The sequence below is a fragment of the Mastigoproctus giganteus genome, chromosome 1 (assembly GCF_048544385.1).
Source record: "Mastigoproctus giganteus isolate SK-2022 chromosome 1, ASM4854438v1, whole genome shotgun sequence".
In the NCBI taxonomy this organism is placed as follows: domain Eukaryota; kingdom Metazoa; phylum Arthropoda; class Arachnida; order Uropygi; family Thelyphonidae; genus Mastigoproctus; species Mastigoproctus giganteus.
In genome coordinates this window covers 170,155,880-170,174,123 of record NC_143575.1, presented here as the reverse complement: position 1 = coordinate 170,174,123, position 18,244 = coordinate 170,155,880, and the positions used below count along the sequence as shown (strand labels likewise).

Sequence of the window (18,244 nt, the reverse complement as noted above, 5' to 3'; positions counted from 1 at the left end):
CGAAGCATAGGAACGTGAAGGTTTGGTTGAAAGTATCTGTTTTCTTGCTTCTGAATAAGACTATTTTCTATTTTGTATTTCTGTATTTGTTTTCCCAATATCCACATTTTGCATGTCTTCAAAAAAGCCAAGTGATTTCCATGACAGTTTGGACAGTGGTGTAGAGGAGGTGCAGTTTGCTTGCTTGTGTTCTTTCGATCCACAGAGCCGACTGATGGGATCACTCCGACATGTTGCCGGAGAGCGTCCATACTACTGACAGTTGTAACACCTTATTTGATTCAGTATATATGGCTGGATTTTGCAATTTAAATATCCTGCTTTAACTGAATAGGGAAGAGAAGGATTGTTAAAGGTGAGAATAACTGATCTGGTTGGAGTGAGAATTCGATCTTTCTTCATCATTATCCTCCTAATCAATGTATCACTTGCTGTTCTGTTAGCTCGTGCAGTAACTCTTCCTCTGAAACAGTCAAAAGGTCTCATTCAGTAATAATGCTGTTTGATGTATTCAGGGAATTATGTTAGATAATTTCAACTGGTAGTCCCGCAAAGGTCTTTGTTTTTAGCAATTTCTCAGATTGATGACTTAATGAGGTTTCTGCTAAGAGATCACCTGATTGTAATCGTTTTATCATTTTTGGTGATCCAACCATGGACTCTATAGTCTTCTGGACTAAGAATGGGGATAATTTCCCAATGGGTTGCGTTGATAACGATGCATCACCAAAAAGAAAGGAACAGTGGGCCTCAGCTGTTGATTTTTATTCTCTTAGCCTGAGACACGTTCAGTTGTGAGTCATCAGATTTATTGGAGTTAACTTTCTCTAATCTTGGGTTGTTAGTTTGGTCCATTTTAAGCTCCTTTTAGTCCTGGGTGATGTCTTTTCACCCAGGTCCAGCCCCGCCACGGGGAGGCAGGAGTAGTGCCACCAAGTGAGTAAAATAGAAGGTTAGTAAACAGAAAAATTAAGAAAGGTTACTTTCTTTTCTGGCAACTTCTTCCTTATGCTTTAAGAAAGAAAACTCTTATTATATATTAGAATAATGGAGGGAAAAAAAATGACTAAACTCAAAGGGAAAAACTTATCTAATGTAATCACAGTAGAAGTCGCAGAGAAGATCACTTGGCTCCTGGGGCTGGAAGATTATCGTAAGAGAAATACCCAGATACAAATCTATGAAGAATGCATAAGTGAAGTATGTTGCATATACACAAATGATAATAAACAAAAACTTATCGCTGTATACCTACAACTGGGAGACTTCTTCCTAGGGTCAACAACCCAAACTGAAAGGAAAAAAAACAACAATAAGGGGTTCTTTGTTTCTGTAATGATCAATATGCACTAAGGCAAAATCAATTTTGAGGTTAGATAACAAATAATAGAATTTTGAATTATAATATTAGATATAATAGAAATTAAGAAATTTCAAAATTAGTACATATGTAACATACTCCACTTATGCATTCTCCATAGATTTATCTGGGTATGACTCTTATGATAATCTTTCCTATAAACTAATAATATGGTATATGCACAGACTGTCTAACACTAACAATATAGAGTTAAATCTATGAACTTCTATTTATAAATTTAAAAAATAATAATATTTGCAGGATTTCTATCTGTCTGATTTAAATGAAATTTGGTTTGGCTCAAGAAATTTTTCTATATGAAGCAAATATAAAATTTCATGAAAATCCGCCCATTATTTGTCCTGTTATATGCTGAGGACAGACAGGGTGAATGATGCAAGAAAGCAAGATTATAAAGCATCAGCCAAAAAAAAAAAAAGAGAGAAAAAAAAAAAATACACCCTTCCCACATCACCTGTCCATCCCCTCCAATAATTTGTCTAGTTCTTCCTTATATGTAATGTATAAGATATCAAATTATTATTATTAGTTATTTAAAACATTCCAATAATCACTTTGTACAGAGAATAAGGTAGAAGTGAACCAACATCACAGCACTCTGAATGTTAAGAAGTTGGCCTGGATGCACTTTTTTTTCTTAATGTTATTATCATGTTGATAATCTTCAATAAAAAACTAAAATTAATATTGAATGGCTAATACTTATCTACGTTACATATGCAGTCTAAAAGCAAATTAAGAAATGCTATATAATTTGTATAGCATTATAATTATGTAAGTGATTTATGAGAAGAATAAAAGATATCAGAAGTAATGGCATCTTGTACTATTGTCCAAATTTTGTGATCAGAATATATTCCTTTGCTATTTTCATTTATTTATTTTTTGTAAGTGGTTATTGCTGGTAACAAATTTTTATCAGTCTATGTAAATCTGAATATACATCATATTATAAATAAGAAATCTTCACAATGTCATAATGCCAAACTAATTCCTTTTCAAAACAACTAAATGAAAACTCCGCAAAATAAATCCTGAAAGCATCTATATTTGATACAATGGCATACAATAAATGGGAATGGACCTATGATACCTGAAAACTTGGCGAGTAACTGTTGTATTGCGTTCAGCAGGAGTGTGATCAATAGTTTTATGAAACTGTAAACCATAGTGAACAACCCGGCCATTTCGATACTGAGGAAGAGGTGCATCCCAACTAATTACCATAGTGGTTGGACTTTGAAGACGATGACTAAGATTTTGGGGAGGAGCTGTAGGAACTAATAAAAGAAAAAAAAAATTACGGAAAACCTTTTTTTTCACATTTTCATCTTAAACATAATAAAAAATAAAATTTTCCATGTGAAATAAGTAAATTGGATAACTTAGGTTCACCACTGTACTGCATTACAAACATACGCAAGTAGTGACACATAAACAGGTGTCTAGGGAGAATATAGAAATAGTTGTAACTAGAAGAAAACAAGTCTCACCAGTAGTGATGATGAGAGGTCTAGAGAATCCCATTCACCCAGGAGAAGGGCAGTGGAACAGCTATAAGTGCTATCTGGAATTGATGCACAATTCCAGACAGCAGAAAATCAGTATAGGCACCTGGTTAAATATCATTAAATTTCAGATTACAAACCCTAGTGATTGTGCGGAAAGGTACTTTCTATGTCACACTTTTTACACTTCCATTCATTTATGTAATGTTAGGTTGTTAATACTGACATTAATTATAGCCCAATGGCTGCTAGTCTGTGTCTTACTAACCTAATATGAAAAACAGCAAGAGCTTCTTCTAATATTAGATTAGTAATGGTGACTTCATATAACAGGCACCTCAGCTGGTTACAGGACTACAAATCACTCCCATATGTTATTGTTAAAAAAAATCAAAGTCCAGGATTGCTATAAGTTAAATAGCAAAATATATTTCCTGATTAAAGACAAAGCTAATGGTATGTAGCAGTGTTAGAGAATATGATCCCAGTCCATCTAACTGGGATCATTCTATAATATTGTATGTAGTTATGTATAGCATTTAAAGAGAAATTGCCAAAATAAAATTTTAGCAAGATCATATAAATAAAATAGTGGAAAACAGTTAAGAACATTAAAAAAAAAACTGTACTTAAAACACATTGCTTTTTGAACATCTTGCACAATGCTATACAAAACTACAAACCTGGTTTCAACTCAAATTGAACTATAGGTCTTTTGCAATTCACATGTTGCATTTCCTTGTAACTATGTGATGCAGCTGAAAGCAGTTTAAAATAATCTCATTAGTTTGGTAAATTTTGTTCAATTGATTGCTTTTTGAACATCTTGCACAATGCTATACAAAACTACAAACCTGGTTTCAACTCAAATTGAACTATAGGTCTTTTGCAATTCACATGTTGCATTTCCTTGTAACTATGTGATGCAGCTGAAAGCAGTTTAAAATAATCTCATTAGTTTGGGAAATTTTGTTCAATTGATTGCTTTTTGAACATCTTGCACAATGCTATACAAAACTACAAAGCCTGGTTTCAACTCAAATTGAACTATAGGTCTTTTGCAATTCACATGTTGCACTTCCTTGTAACTATGTGATGCAGCTGAAAGCAGTTTAAAATAATCTCATTAGTTTGGGAAATTTTGTTCAATTGATTCCAATTGTTAATTCATTTAAATTCTGTTCATCAGGTGAAAGATATTCATATTTGTAACCACAATTTTTAAGTTACATTAAGTTTCATTTAATAAATGAAACCATTTAATAAATTTAATCTCATTTAATAAATGAAAGTGGAACATTTTTTTTTATAAAGAATGAAATACACATAATATAATGCAGTTTACACGATTGTAAACTGCATGATAACCTGTATAAAATCAGTTATACTGATTTTGTTAACATTGGACACATTAAACAATGAAGGCTATAGTAATATGAAAAATACAAAAGTATCTCTTTCTTCATATTTCTCCAAATCTCGCACATCTGTGAGAGGTACAAAGGAAAGAGAGAGAGAGAGAGAGAGAGAGAGAGAGAGAGAATGAGCTGTATGTATGAAGTTCAAAATCAGTTCATCTGACAATTTTATGCTATTGTGTATGGTTTCTTCTGTCTTCTTGATACCTGACTGCTCCCTCTCACCACTGACAAAGCTGCAGGAATTTTCATTAGAAACAAGGGGATTTCTCATTAACTAGGTGCCATACTGATTTTCTGTTGTCCAGACTTCAATACTCACCTTTATACAGCCATTCCTTCCACCCCATTCTGATCATATTTTTATATTCTTTGTAGACACATGTCTATATGCTACTACTACCAGGATATACATGTAATGCAGGACAATGAGAAACCTAAATGACACTATACACCAAAAAGAATTTTTTTTTTCCTTTGAAAAGAAATAGGTGAATTTTAATAAATCTGAATATGCTGAATTAAAATTTTAGCATGCAACATTGTATTACTGACCATTTTTAGGGGAAAGGAAATGCAAGTTTTATATATGAATTATAATTAAGAAGGAGAAAAATTAAATAAGAAATTTTTTTTTTCCATTTTTTTTTTTTTTTTTTTTTTTTAACTATATCTGAAGCTTTTCTAATCAACAGCCATCAATAGTCAGCCAGCATATCTGGATTTTGCTTTCTCTGGTAGCACTTCCATATCATTTATCTCTTTAATCATATACAGTCATGACAGCACACAGATGAGAAAAAAAAAATCTAAATATAAAAAATACTGGAAATAAAAAAATGCAGATAACATATTTTTAAGAACATATTGCAGATCATTTTTTAAAGGCATTGCATCCATTTACTTAAACTTATTACTATAATTTTCTACTTTAATATTGCCTAGGATACCATGCTTTTTTTTTTTCGATTGGGTTAGGGAAAAAAACAAACAAAACTTTTATCTACTTATAAGAGGCTGGTACAGTTAATTTTTTGTTCTCTGGAACTAAACTGTTTAACAGGCCATTTTTCAACTAAGTAATGCATATCTTCTGCTCATCTGTCCAACTAATGCAAAAGGCAGTAATATATTGTGAAGTACAGCTATGCCCCCAAGAAGTGCTATCACTTTCAGATCAAGCACTACAAATTAAACATAAACAAATGCTCTTTTTTTACTTTTTAAATGAAACATGCATATTTTCATGGCATTCTTTCATATGAACAGCTTGTGTGATAGGACAGATGGGTATATGTCTTGATTATGTAGAAGACTACTTCAAACTCAATTTTGATGAATCTACAATAATATACCATTCGTTCTATATATGTTCTACCCCCAAAGACTTCATAACATTATTGTCAAAATACAAAACCACTATATGTATTGATAAATGAAATAAAATCTTCACTGATATTAATTCATTCTGATATTTATAAAACAATGCTACCTCTGTACCAATACCTTAGGTTCCAATTTGCTGTAGCAGAATTTTCTGCTACAGCAAATTGGAACCTAAGAGCTCTGCCTGATATATTTTTTTAATATAAATTCAGATCTTGAACATGATCATGTAATAATATTATGAAATTACAACCAAAGGAATGTGACTCACCCCCCACACACAAAAGACCATTCTGTATGAAAAGCATCTAACAGACAGGGGGTTGGAAGGAGATTTAATGTCACTGGATAAGATGCTATATGTAAAACCTAACTATGCACAGAGAGTTCAGAAATACTGAATTCCTGCTAACATAAAATACAACATACAAACCAAAGAATGTAAATTAAAATTATATTGCAATTTAAAATGAATTGAATGCAATTAATTAAACAAAAAGAATATCTGCAGCCAACAATCTCTGGACAATTACTATCTGGTAAAGAGAAAAGCAACAGCCTATGACGAAGCCAGTTTTATATTTGGAATAAATCCTATAGATGTACAAAAAAAAAGTAAGCATATAATATCTATGGTGATCCAACTCCATTAATGAGTTGTGCATCTGTATTAGTGGACCTAGCAGCTGAGACATGGAGGGTAGCTATGGCTCTGGTTGGATAATGGTGGCAAATCCTGGATGGAGATATTGCACTACAGTTACCTTGAACATTCTCATGCTGAAAAGGTTTCTCTTCAAATGGAAACTGACTGGGACAAGAACTAGGTCAGTACCAATGCTTAGAAAAAATTGTTTATGTTCCAAAATTCAGGCCTGAACAAATGACTTCCACAGAGGAAATTTTCCTTTACAGGATGTCATCAGTTGAGTAGTTTCAGATCTAGCTTAGTAAACTCTTTTTTGGAACTGCTCTGCAGCAGGTTCACTTCTTTAGGTTTGCTTTGTGCATATGTGCAGACATGATGCTCAGTCTAAACGTGGAAAATTCTGTTGCATCAGTTGGAGTGGAGCAGCAAAGAACATGTTACAAACATGTTTAGTCAGTAAGGATTGATTAGAGAAACCCCTAATTTTCCTAAAAGGTAGAGAACTAATGTTCCCAGATGAACATATTTAAACCCTCCCATCAAAAGTCTTCTACCACTGAGTTAAATGAGTTCACTACATAATGGTGAATACATTTTAATCAGAGTCAGTGATAATTTTTGTTGATGTGCTCTACCAACTGTCTTCAATGCAAAGATAAAAATTGGAACTCTGATTTCCTCTCTTTGCAACTTGACTTTCTCCAGTCCAACTTTCCTAACAGTGAGGTAATTTTCCTTGGTGATTTTAACCCAGCTGGTCGAGATGCTGAGGCTTTTGTAATTACTAATGACCTTGCACAGATTTTTCATTTACCTACAAGAATACCAGACAATCCTAACCATACAGCCAACACGCTTGATCTTTTTCTCACAAACAACCCTTCTAAGTACACGGTCGAAGTGAGAGATCCTTTAGGCACTTCAGATCACAACTTGGTGATTGTCTCTTCTCCAATGGAGCCTTTATCTCATGGCTATTCCCAACCTCGTATTTTTTGGAATTACAAGAATGCAAAATGGGATGACCTGCGAGATTTCCTTTCTTCTTTTCCTTGGTCGGATTACTGTTTCAAAACTTCTGATGTCAACGTTTGTTCAGATTGTGTCAGTGAAATTATTCTTGTAGGAATGGAATCCTTTATTCCACACTCCACTTTAAAATCTCTTCCTTTATCTAAACCTTGATTTTACAATAAATGTGCTAAGGCTGTTCAAGAGAAGAATGTTGCATATTGTAATTGGCTTGTTTCCAATTCTTCAGTTTAATTTTCTGCCTATACCAAAGCTTGCAACAATTGTAAAGCAGTTATTAATCAGTCCAAACTAGATTTTGAACAGACTAAGAGTAGAAAACATTTCTTGCCCTAATGGTAGCCAAGCATTCTGGTCTCTTGCCAAATGCTATTGGCCACAACTTTTACCCATCTCTGCTCCCACCTCTGTCAAAACCAGATGGTTCTATTTTCACTTCAGCCAAGGATAAAGTTGACCTGCTAGCATCCCATGTTTTTTCCAACTCCTGTATTAATGGATCTTGGTAAAACACCTCCCACCATTCCTAGCATGCTCCATTCAATGACTCCTGTGGTCTTCCGTCAAAAGAATGTCAGGAGGATTTTGATGAACCTTGATGCTAAGAAAGCTCCAGGTCCTGATGGTATCTCTCCACTTGTTCTCAAAACCTATGCTCCTGAATTTACTCCTGTTCTCTGCTGCCTTTTTTTACTTTCTTATTCCAAAGGTGTTTTTCCTTCTGCTTGGAAATTTGCTCATATCCAGCCAGTTCCTAAAAAAGGTGACAAATCCCTCCCATCCAATTATCGTCCCATTGCAATTACTTCTACGCTTTCTAAAGTAATGGAGAAATCAATTAACCACCAATTCAAACTATCTAGAAACCTTCCGTCTGATCAACGATCGTCAGTGTCAATCCACTGGTGATATTCTGGCTTATGTTACCCATTTATGGCCAAATTCAATGGAAACGTTTGGTGAAACACAAGCAGTTCCTCTTGATATCTCAATGGCTTTTGATCATATTTGGCTAAAGGTCTTCTAAACAAGCTTCCATCTTATGGTTTGCCATCTGTTTTTTGTAATTGGTTATCCAGTTTTCTCTCTGATCGCTCACTGAGGGTGATGGTAGATGGCTCTCTGTCTTCTAACTTCTCCACTAATGCCAGTGTCTCCCAAGGTTCATTTATTTCCCCCACTCTTTTCCTCTTGTATATTAATGACCTCCTCCGATTGACTGGAAATCCTATCCATAGTTTTGCTGATGATAGGTTTTGCTGATTATAGCACATTGCATTCCACTTTCCAGTTTGAGAAACCTCTCCCTGTTATTGCTTCCTCTGCATCTAAAAAAACTTGGTTTTCTCTTTCGCTCTCGGCGTTACTTTTCTACCAAACAGCTGTTCACTCTGTACAAATCGTAAATCCACTCTAACATGGAATATTGTTCCCACATCTGGGATAGTGCCCTGAAAACCTCTCTCAGGCTTCTAGATTCCATTCAGAAGAAGGCAGTTAGGTTAATTAATGACTCATCTTGAACAGAGTGTCTCCACTCTCTGTCTCATAGATGTACTGTGTCTGCTGCATGCGTTTTCTACAGATACTTCCATGGGCACTGTTCTTCTGAATTGGCTTCTATAATTCCCACTCTCTTTCAAAACAGTCTGAACACATGCCACCATCAGCCAACATCCGTTTACTGTCCAACTTCAAACCAACTTTTTCATCTTCCTCATTTATTCATTCAACTGCCGTTTTCTGGAACAACCTTCCTTCATACATATTTCCTGAAAATTACAGTCTACAGAAGTTCAAGTCTAATGTCAACAAACATTTTCTTTCATCTTTTCAACCTCCAACCCATGCACGTAAGTACTATAGGTTCTAATACCTCTCGTGTTTGGGGTTTTCATAAAAAAACACAAACAAACAAACACACACATATTTCAAGACCTTTCTGATCCAGAAATATTTCTTTCTTTCAAATCTTTAATAATTTTTTTTTGATAGGCATTTAAATTTCTGCCTACATAAATGTAATTTCAATTCATACATTTTGTTTCTCTTCCGAGGACTAGACATTCTCTCTCTCTCTCTCTCTCTCTCTCTCTCTCTCTCTCTCTCTCTCTCTCTAATAGCCCTTCCAAGAACATAATGAGGTACTCGATTCAACATTTCTTTTAATTTTTATGGTTTTGTTTTATATTATTTCTAATATCTTATAATATTTGAGTGAAATTTTTAAGTTCAGAGTGGTAGTGAGTCCACCATCACTTCAGCTGTTATCAATTAAAATGACCAACTAAACACCTGCGCTGCATTGTTCAGTGTAGGTAGACTAATTGTTCCTTTGGGGTTTTACTATATTTTCTCCACTCTCCATTATGGTTACTCAAGTTACTTATCTTAACTTCCTGTTAAAAAGAGCCATGCTTTTGCAAATGACTTAGATGGTTGCTCAAAATATTAATGATATCAATTACAAAACCCATCATGGTAGATGAAAATATTGCCACTTAGTCATTGTGGTGATGGAATTTGTATTGTAATTGATATTGATATGTCAATCCATCAAATTCTGTTTGTCTAATATAGTTCCTTTTACATGGAACATGGTGCTGCAGCAGTGGCTCTCCTGATCTTTCGATAACGTCAAAATAATAGCGCATGCAGACGATCTCACCATCTTGGTAAATGGTAACTCTAGAGCCGATCTTGAAACTACTGCAAATTTTGTTCTCCAGGATCTCTACGATTGGACTGTGGCCAATAAGCTTAAAATCAGCTTGTCAAAAACAAAGATGATGATTCTTGGATCAAAGTTAGATATCTCTCATCCTCCGTTGGTAAAGATCAACAACATTCGTCTCCCCATAGTTAAAGAGTACAAGGTTCTAGGAGTGGTAATTGATTCCAGTCTCAATTTTATTCCTCACTTGACAAACTTATCATCTAAAATACGTAGATTTACTGATGCAATTGTTAGGGTGTCCCGTGTTGAATGGGGGCTCTCCAATAAAACTTTAAGGATCTATTACAATGCAGTTTTCCTCCCTCTAATCACGTATGCTGCTAGTACATGGTTTCACAGGGCACGGCTCAAACATTTCAAAGCAAAACTCACCTCATTGCAGAGAACCATCTTGCGGTGTTTAGTTAAGGCATGCAGGACAGTCTCAACGCAAGCTCTGCAAGTACTAGCCGGAACATTACCTTTAGACTTGCAAATTACTTATAGAGGATTTTTATACAGACTGAAAAAGCAGATTGAGACCGAATTTCTTGGAATAACCATCAACCTTCAAGATGATGCTAAAAGAGAAAGAAAGAGACTGTGGAACGAGTTAGTTAACATCTGGCAGTCTCGATGGGATACAGCTCCCGTTGGTGCAACAACGAGAAAATTTATACCACAAGTTTCATTTCTCCTTGATAAACGTGTTCGATTGTTGTTCTGCATGGACATATTCACGTCCTACCTGTTGACAGGACATGGATCAATGAACCAGAGTCTTTTTAGGTTCAATTTATCACAAACAGACCTCTGTTCGTGTGGATCACCAGAGAGTTGGGATCACATCTTGTTTCATTGCTCCCTGTATGACGATCTCAGACTTCCTCTTCATGCACTTACTAATTTTCAACCAGGACAGGAGTCGTCTCTGCTTCAAAGTTTGGAGTCATATCTCATTCTTCAGGCTTTCGCTCAAGGCGTATTTCTTCGAAGGCATTCAGCGTCGACAGATCTCAACAGAATGCAGCACAATGGTCCTGCTGATGCATAGCTGGTTAGATCTCCTTTAATAATATATAAACTCAAATCCTCAAGAAGTGAAATTTTTCCTCGGCCTGCAGACAAAATTAAGTGCTTGCTTTCTTTTTTAGTAGCATCACTTTCCTTTTTTTAATTATTTATTTATTTATTTTTATAAATGTTTTATTTTATTAATTTCGGTTCCATATCCAGCACCATGGGTGATCGTTTTCCCCCCCTCTGGAATGGGCCCCCCAGAGGATCCTGACCTACCTTCTGATAACATCAGGTGGGTCAGAATCTCTCTTGAGACAGTATGGGCTTTACATGGACTGGCCCAACTTCACGTGGTGTGGACAAGTACCCAGAATCATCTGTCCAGGTGACTGATGCTTCTGGGTAGCCAAGCGGCCAGAACAGAACAACAGAACACACGCATAATACACACAAACCGACGTCACACACATATCTGGCCCATTTGTAGTGATACTGTTCTTCACAGAGATACGAGGTGGAGTTGAACAAACGTTCTAGAAGCCGCCCTTTACATATACACATGTCCACATGTGTCTAATATAGTGTGTATTGTATTGTATGAATTCTTAGTTGTTACCAGTTACTATACAATGTTGATTAAGAATTTTATCAGCTAAGACACATTGTAATACATGACTTTTAACCATTTGATATACTACATCTGAATTTTGTACAGGTTACTGTGTATACATATTTATTTCATTTCTAAAAGAGAAAGAAGTAGCTATTGCAAGAATGTGATCATAGAATAGTATTTATACCATATCTTTAACTAAATACATACATTACACATTAGTTAATCATTATTATTATGCATTAAAAACACTGCTATTTATAATTCCATGGCTGGATTCTAAGAGGGCCAATGTCAATTTCTATCGTATGCTTTGTTTGTAGTATATCACTGCACTGGTATCTGTGTTTGTAATATTATATCTGTAATGTGATAATTTATCCAGTTTTAAGCTGATTTTAATTGTGTATATGGTAAGTATTAAAATTAAAATTGCTTGCAGGTTAATGCAAAATAAATTGTATTTTTGGGGAGGGGCACTATAACAAGAATTCACACTAAATAAGTTAAATGTGCACTTTATCTATGCATTACCATCTATACTGTATGTAAACTGTTTCAGTACATTCTATCTTACCCTCAGTTGTTCACTGTAAAACAACCTTTGGAATAAACACAGAATTAAAGTAACACTGACAGTCTACTATAAATTAAGTTAATGACAAACACAATGTTCTGACACTCAATAAAGAAGAATACATAAATGACAAAGTCCTGATAAAAATGATAGGAACCCAGGCGATTTTATGATTAGAAACTGATTCAAAAATAGTATACATCCACTTCATTTTATAATGATTAAACAATGACAAAACACATAAAATTCAATTAACAGAAGAGAAGTAAAAACACAAAATGTAAGACATAATATGCATACAGAAACAGGCTAGAAAAAAAAAAAAGAAGAGAATAAAGATTGAAAGAAATTAAGGAAAATAGAGAATTAGTGGAAAAACAAAAAATTAAACATGCACCCTACAGAAAGATCACCCCCCCCCCTCCCCCCGTGATATTGGAAACTCTGGTAAATTGAATTGACTACATTTTTTTTGTTGTTATAGTTTACTCTAAAAGAAAACTATAACTACAGAAAAAATTATAATCACAAAGCTTTTGAGAATCTATACTATTTTTATCATTTATCTGGTTGCTTTGGTGTGTGTGTGTGTGTGTGTGGGTGGTGACAGATATACTTGCCAGATTGCAACAAATTGAGCTTCAGTTGTCTATGCATAAGACTTCTATCTATCTAGTGATCTGTAGTAGACTGCAGAACTCCACAGAAACTAGTTACATTTCCTCCAGCACTCTTATCTAGCAATTATTATTTCAAAAAACTGGAGCTGTACAGTTAAACTACAGTCTTTGTTGAACACAATACATGATGAGGAGAGATTCAAACAATTTCTGTAATAGAAGTGAGTGAAAGAACTGATTATTTGTCTTAATGGGATTCACACACAGTGGATAGAATTCAACCGCTGATTTATCAAAATTAATTCTTTCGATGGCCATTACACAACCTGAAATGCAACTTTTCTTTGTCCTTTGCATTTCATTCACATAAAGTTAATTCTGACATTTCATCCCCTACATAATGTAGCAATATTTCTTATACATGTAGTTGTCTTGCTGTTCCATCACAGGGTTGATTTCAGGTTTTCTGCTGGAATTATAATGCATCTGACAACAACCAATATGTAGTGGTCAATATTTTTCAATTTTAAATGAATAATTATTCAAGACAGAAATCAAAGAGCAATCTCATGCAATGTTTTGACACTTATACTGTATATGAAAGATAACATTATATTAGAAACAGTGTCAGAAATCTGACAGTGTTTACATAAGAGGAAAACAGAAATTTGTTTGGCAGAGCACACTGCAGCTATTAATAAAACAGACTATGAGAAATCAGCATTCACTATCTATATGGAATGTTAGCTTAGGGTAAATCCCATGAAAGCACAAATAAAAAAATTATTATCTGTCACACAAACTAGTCTGTAATCAAGTCACAAAGGAGGCATGTGAAGGCAGATTACGAGAGAAATCCTTGGCAAAGGATGCAAAGAAAAACAGCAAAGAGTTCTTTGCTTATGTAAACTCTAGAAGGAAAGGGATGAATCAGATTGGACCACTTAACATAGAGGGGATGATGATCATGCTCAGGTAGCTGATAAACTGAATGAGTATTTTGCATCTACATTCACACATGAGGAGTTATTCAAGAGGGGGTTCTGCAGGAGTGCCAGACTTTATCAAACTCTAACAGGGAGCTAAGTGATTTTGTAATAACTGAGAGCAAAGTTTTTGTTGGTATTTGGTTAACGACACAAGGGCTACTGAGGCCAAATTGTGTCTGCTCATAGTTTATTTAGTCAAAATATACCGTTGTTGTTTGTTATTTGGTTTTTAGGAGCATTAGCAACTAAGGCCATAGAAATCCGGGGATATGCGGTGGTCATTCCCTGACCTTTCCGCATCCTCCGTATTTGGTGGTGACAGGTTCGAACCCCGGTCTAATCAAGAAGTGTGTGCTACGCACTGCTGCTCCTTCCCACCTGGCTATGGAGGCGCCAATATACCGCTGTACATGTTAAATTAAATACTCCTGTATAGGCCAATACATTTTAAACAGATTACAAGTTCTTCTATGTTTGCATCATTTCCCAGGATATGAGTTAAATCATGTGAGAGACTGATTGGACATGCTGCAGCCTAGAGACCAACTGAAAAGTGTTTGAGCGTATGGTTGAATATAAAGGACAATTAAACAGAAAATTCCTAACAGTAAGTTGACTGTCACAGAATGAACACTGGGGTGTATCTTCTCCCAGTAGCAGGAACAGATGGGCATGATGAGTGTGTCCAAATCTGAGTCTTGCCAGTACCACTTCCTCTCATCTGTTTTGTTGAAAGCCCGAGAGCCACAGCTTTGGTTCTTGCTTTATCTGGTAACGTTTACTGTCAGTATTACTTTTCCAGATCTGTGACCAATTCTTGTAACTTGATTTGCAAATAACAAGCTTATAATCAGTGTAAGGAACCAGAGTATCTTCTGGAACAGCTGCTTGAGGATGTTTAGCTGAGAGGTCCGCAATTTCATTTCCTGGAATGCCAGAATGGCCAGGGATCTAGCAAAAACTGATTGACTGATTGGACAAACTGCAGGAAAATAGCTGTGAATGAATGTGTTTCAAGGTAGGATGAGAAGATGAGAAATTCTTCCTTATGGCAGAAACAGCACTGAGGGAGTCAGTATAAATTATGGCATGTGATATGGAAAATTCAATAATTTTACTATGTGCTTAATTTGATGGCCTATAATTTGGCTGTGAAGATGCTGCAGCCTAATGGTAATGAGGCTGTAACCAATAGAGAAGAAAAACTGCCACAGCACCAACCGTACTGGCTGTTTTGGATCCGTCAGTATAGATTTTACAGACATGGGAGTTCAGAGTAGTGTGAGCTAAGTGCAACTGTCTGATATTAAAGGAATGCACAGTATGTATTCTTTCCCCACTCCAGAAAATATCATGAGAGGCAGAAACGTATGTCCAAGGTGGAACAGGCGCAGTTGCATCCTGAAAAATAATGCTTAAATTGATATTCCAACTCTGAGAAAGCTCTTTAATCCTGAGTGTAGCAGGTCTGGTTTCATTTGGCTTGCTCTCATAAAACAAATCCCACCAAGTATTATAAAGATACTCCCAACTGGGGTGAGATGGAAGACACTAGATCTTAGCAGTAGTGGAGCAGTAATGATTTCCTATGAAGATGTAATGGAGGATCATGTGCTTCGATATAAAGACTCTGGAATACAAAGAATCCGAGCTGTCACAGCTTCTAGTGTGGTTCTTAATTGGATCATTCTGGAAGTTATTAGAATTTACAAGAATGGCTATTCCTCCATTGGCAGGAGACTCTTGGCTCCTATCTCATCTGTATATAATATAATTTGAGAATTTCGGCGAAACTTGGAGTGACAAGAATGTTTCTTATAGGCATATATTTATGGGATCAAACTGACCGATTAAATCCCTTAAGTCATCAGAATGGCTGCTCAGTCCTCTACAGTTCCACTGTATGATGTTAGGCATTATTTTGGTTTGGCTGAGGATGATTCATCTGACTGTTTTTTGTATGCAGGGCATTTTTTTCCTTTTTTTGGGAATAAGGGGCATCCAGTATCCATAGTGTCATTATCATGGAGTTCTAGGATAAGTTCTTCATAATTTGGGTGTACATCCACATCGTTGGTGGATGGATCAGTTTCCTTACTGTCTTTAGTAGGTTTAAATTTTTCTGTGTCATTTGAGACTGTCAGAGTATCAGTTGGGATACTAATTGGGGTGTTGGTAGCATTGCTAGTTTTAGAATTTTCTTTTCCAGTGGTTGATAAAGTTGCTTTTACCCAATTAGAGAGATAGTGAGACGTTAGGCGTTATTGACACATCTGTTTGAATTGCAGTTGTATGAAAACTTCGGGTGCGAAAGGCATAAGATGAACTAGGCATGGTCAACATTATTCGTCTTAGCATTAGTAGAGGTATATGATGCAAGAAAGCTAGCTTAAAAAAAACTTCCACTTCACCCCTCTGTTCGTTCGAAATACTTGTCCAGCTGAGCCTTACATTTATTTAGGCTATCAACTTCCACAACAAGGGATGGAAGTCTGTTCCACCAACCAACTACCCACTGCCTAAAGGCAAATTTCCGTACATCTATTCTACATCTGTCTTTCCTCAATTTGAATTTATGCCTTCTTAGGTGATTATTCTGCGCAAGAGGAAGAATCCCATCAGCATTGAGCATGCTAAAACCACTCAAGGCTTTATACACCCCTATCAGATCACCTCACCAGTGCCTAGTCTCCAGACACTGTAATTTGCAAAACTAAAGCCTTTCTTCATAAGAGCAACCCTTTGTTCCATTCACTAATCTTGTTGCCCTTCTCTGTACTCGTTCCAGCAGCTCTACATCCTTCTTGAAATGAGGCCTCCAGACCTCTATACAGTACTCAAGGTGTGGCCTGACCATTGCCTTATACAAGGGAATAATCACCTCCTTATCCCTGCTAGAAAAATTCCTGTATATCATTGACAAGACACCATGAGCTACTCTTGCAGCTCGTCTGCACTGCTCAGAGAACTTCATATCTGCCTGCATAATTATCCCCAGGTCCTTTTCATTCTCTACAACTGTCAGTGTAGTACCACAGAGTTGATACGTTGCTCTGGGGTTGCTGTTTCCCATATGTAGTACTTTACATTTGTCAATGTTAAACTTCATTTGCCACCTCTCAGTCCATCAGCTCAACTTTTGCAGATCCTGTTGCAGCAGCATAGCGTCAGTAGTGTTCTTAACAACCCTGCCAACCTTTGTATTGTCTGCAAACTTGGATATTAAGCTTGATATACCATCATCAATATTATTTATAAATACAGAAAACAATAATGGACCCAACACTGAACCCTGAGGGACTCCACTAATAACATTAGTCCACGATGAGCAGTGTCCATTGATTACCACTGTCCATTGTCTTCGTGCCTCAGGATATGTGACTTAATGTTCTGCTTTGTATTTTTGGATTTTCCTACCTGTTTTCCACATTCCACAGATTTAGAAAAGGCAGGGTGACTGCCTTTACAGTTGGGGCAAATGGGAACTGCAGCTGGACAATCTGCTTGTGTATGATCTTTTGATCCACAAATATGGCAGATGGCATTACCTCGGCATACCTGCTGTGAATGGCCCTATTTCTGGCATTTAAAACAGCAAAGAGGATTCAGGATGTATGGGCAAATTTTGCAGTTTAAATATCTGCTTTTACTGAGGATGGCAAATCAGGAGATTAAAAGTTAAAATGATGGAACGAGATTTTCATCTTTTTTTGTCATTATTCTTTTAACACTGATTACCTTTTGATTGCTAAATTCTTGAACTAATTCCTCCTCAGACACTGTAATTAAGTCCCATTCTGTGATGACACCTTTTGATGAATTTAAGGTATTGTGGGGAGTAACAGATACTGGCGACCCACCAAATGTCGTTGTCTTTAATAGCCACTCCGAATGTCTGGTGGTGGTGGCGGCTGTTTCAATCAGGAGATCTCCAGATTGCAGTCGCTTTACCATTTTTGATGATCCTGCGATAGATTCCACATGTCTTTGAATCATGAATGGAGATAACTTACCCATAGGCTGGGTGGACAGAGAATGTATCACCAAAAAATGAGGAATGTCTGGACAGTATGTTTCTGTTTGAAGCCTTTTAGGTTAACTATTGTTATCATGACAGGATTCTTGCCTTGAGCCTGAAGGCTCTAAGGGTGGAAAATTTGTAGAATACATGATGGCGCCACTTGGCCCTAGGGATTTATCTTTACCACTCAGGTTACCGGCTTCCCCACGGGGAGGCAGGAGCAGTGCCACTAGGTGACCAAGTAGTTAGTAAATTAGTATTTATAGAAAAAAGAAACAGGAAGGTGAGTTCCCTTTCTGGGCCTCTGCCAACTT

The 18,244-nt window shown here is 36.1% G+C and overlaps 1 protein-coding gene across 12 annotated transcripts in view; it reads right to left on the bottom strand.

The window, feature by feature from the left end:
• The window catches only part of LOC150091249 (tyrosine-protein phosphatase Lar-like), a 1,641,114-nt gene that overhangs the window by 366,007 nt on the left and 1,256,863 nt on the right, over positions 1 to 18,244 (bottom strand). For all 12 annotated transcript variants that reach the window (XM_090374921.1, XM_090374965.1, XM_090374991.1 and 9 more), the window contains one exon: positions 2,475 to 2,661. In XM_090374921.1, coding sequence (XP_090231047.1) covers positions 2,475 to 2,661 — 187 coding nt within the window. The remainder of the gene's footprint in view (positions 1 to 2,474; positions 2,662 to 18,244) is intronic.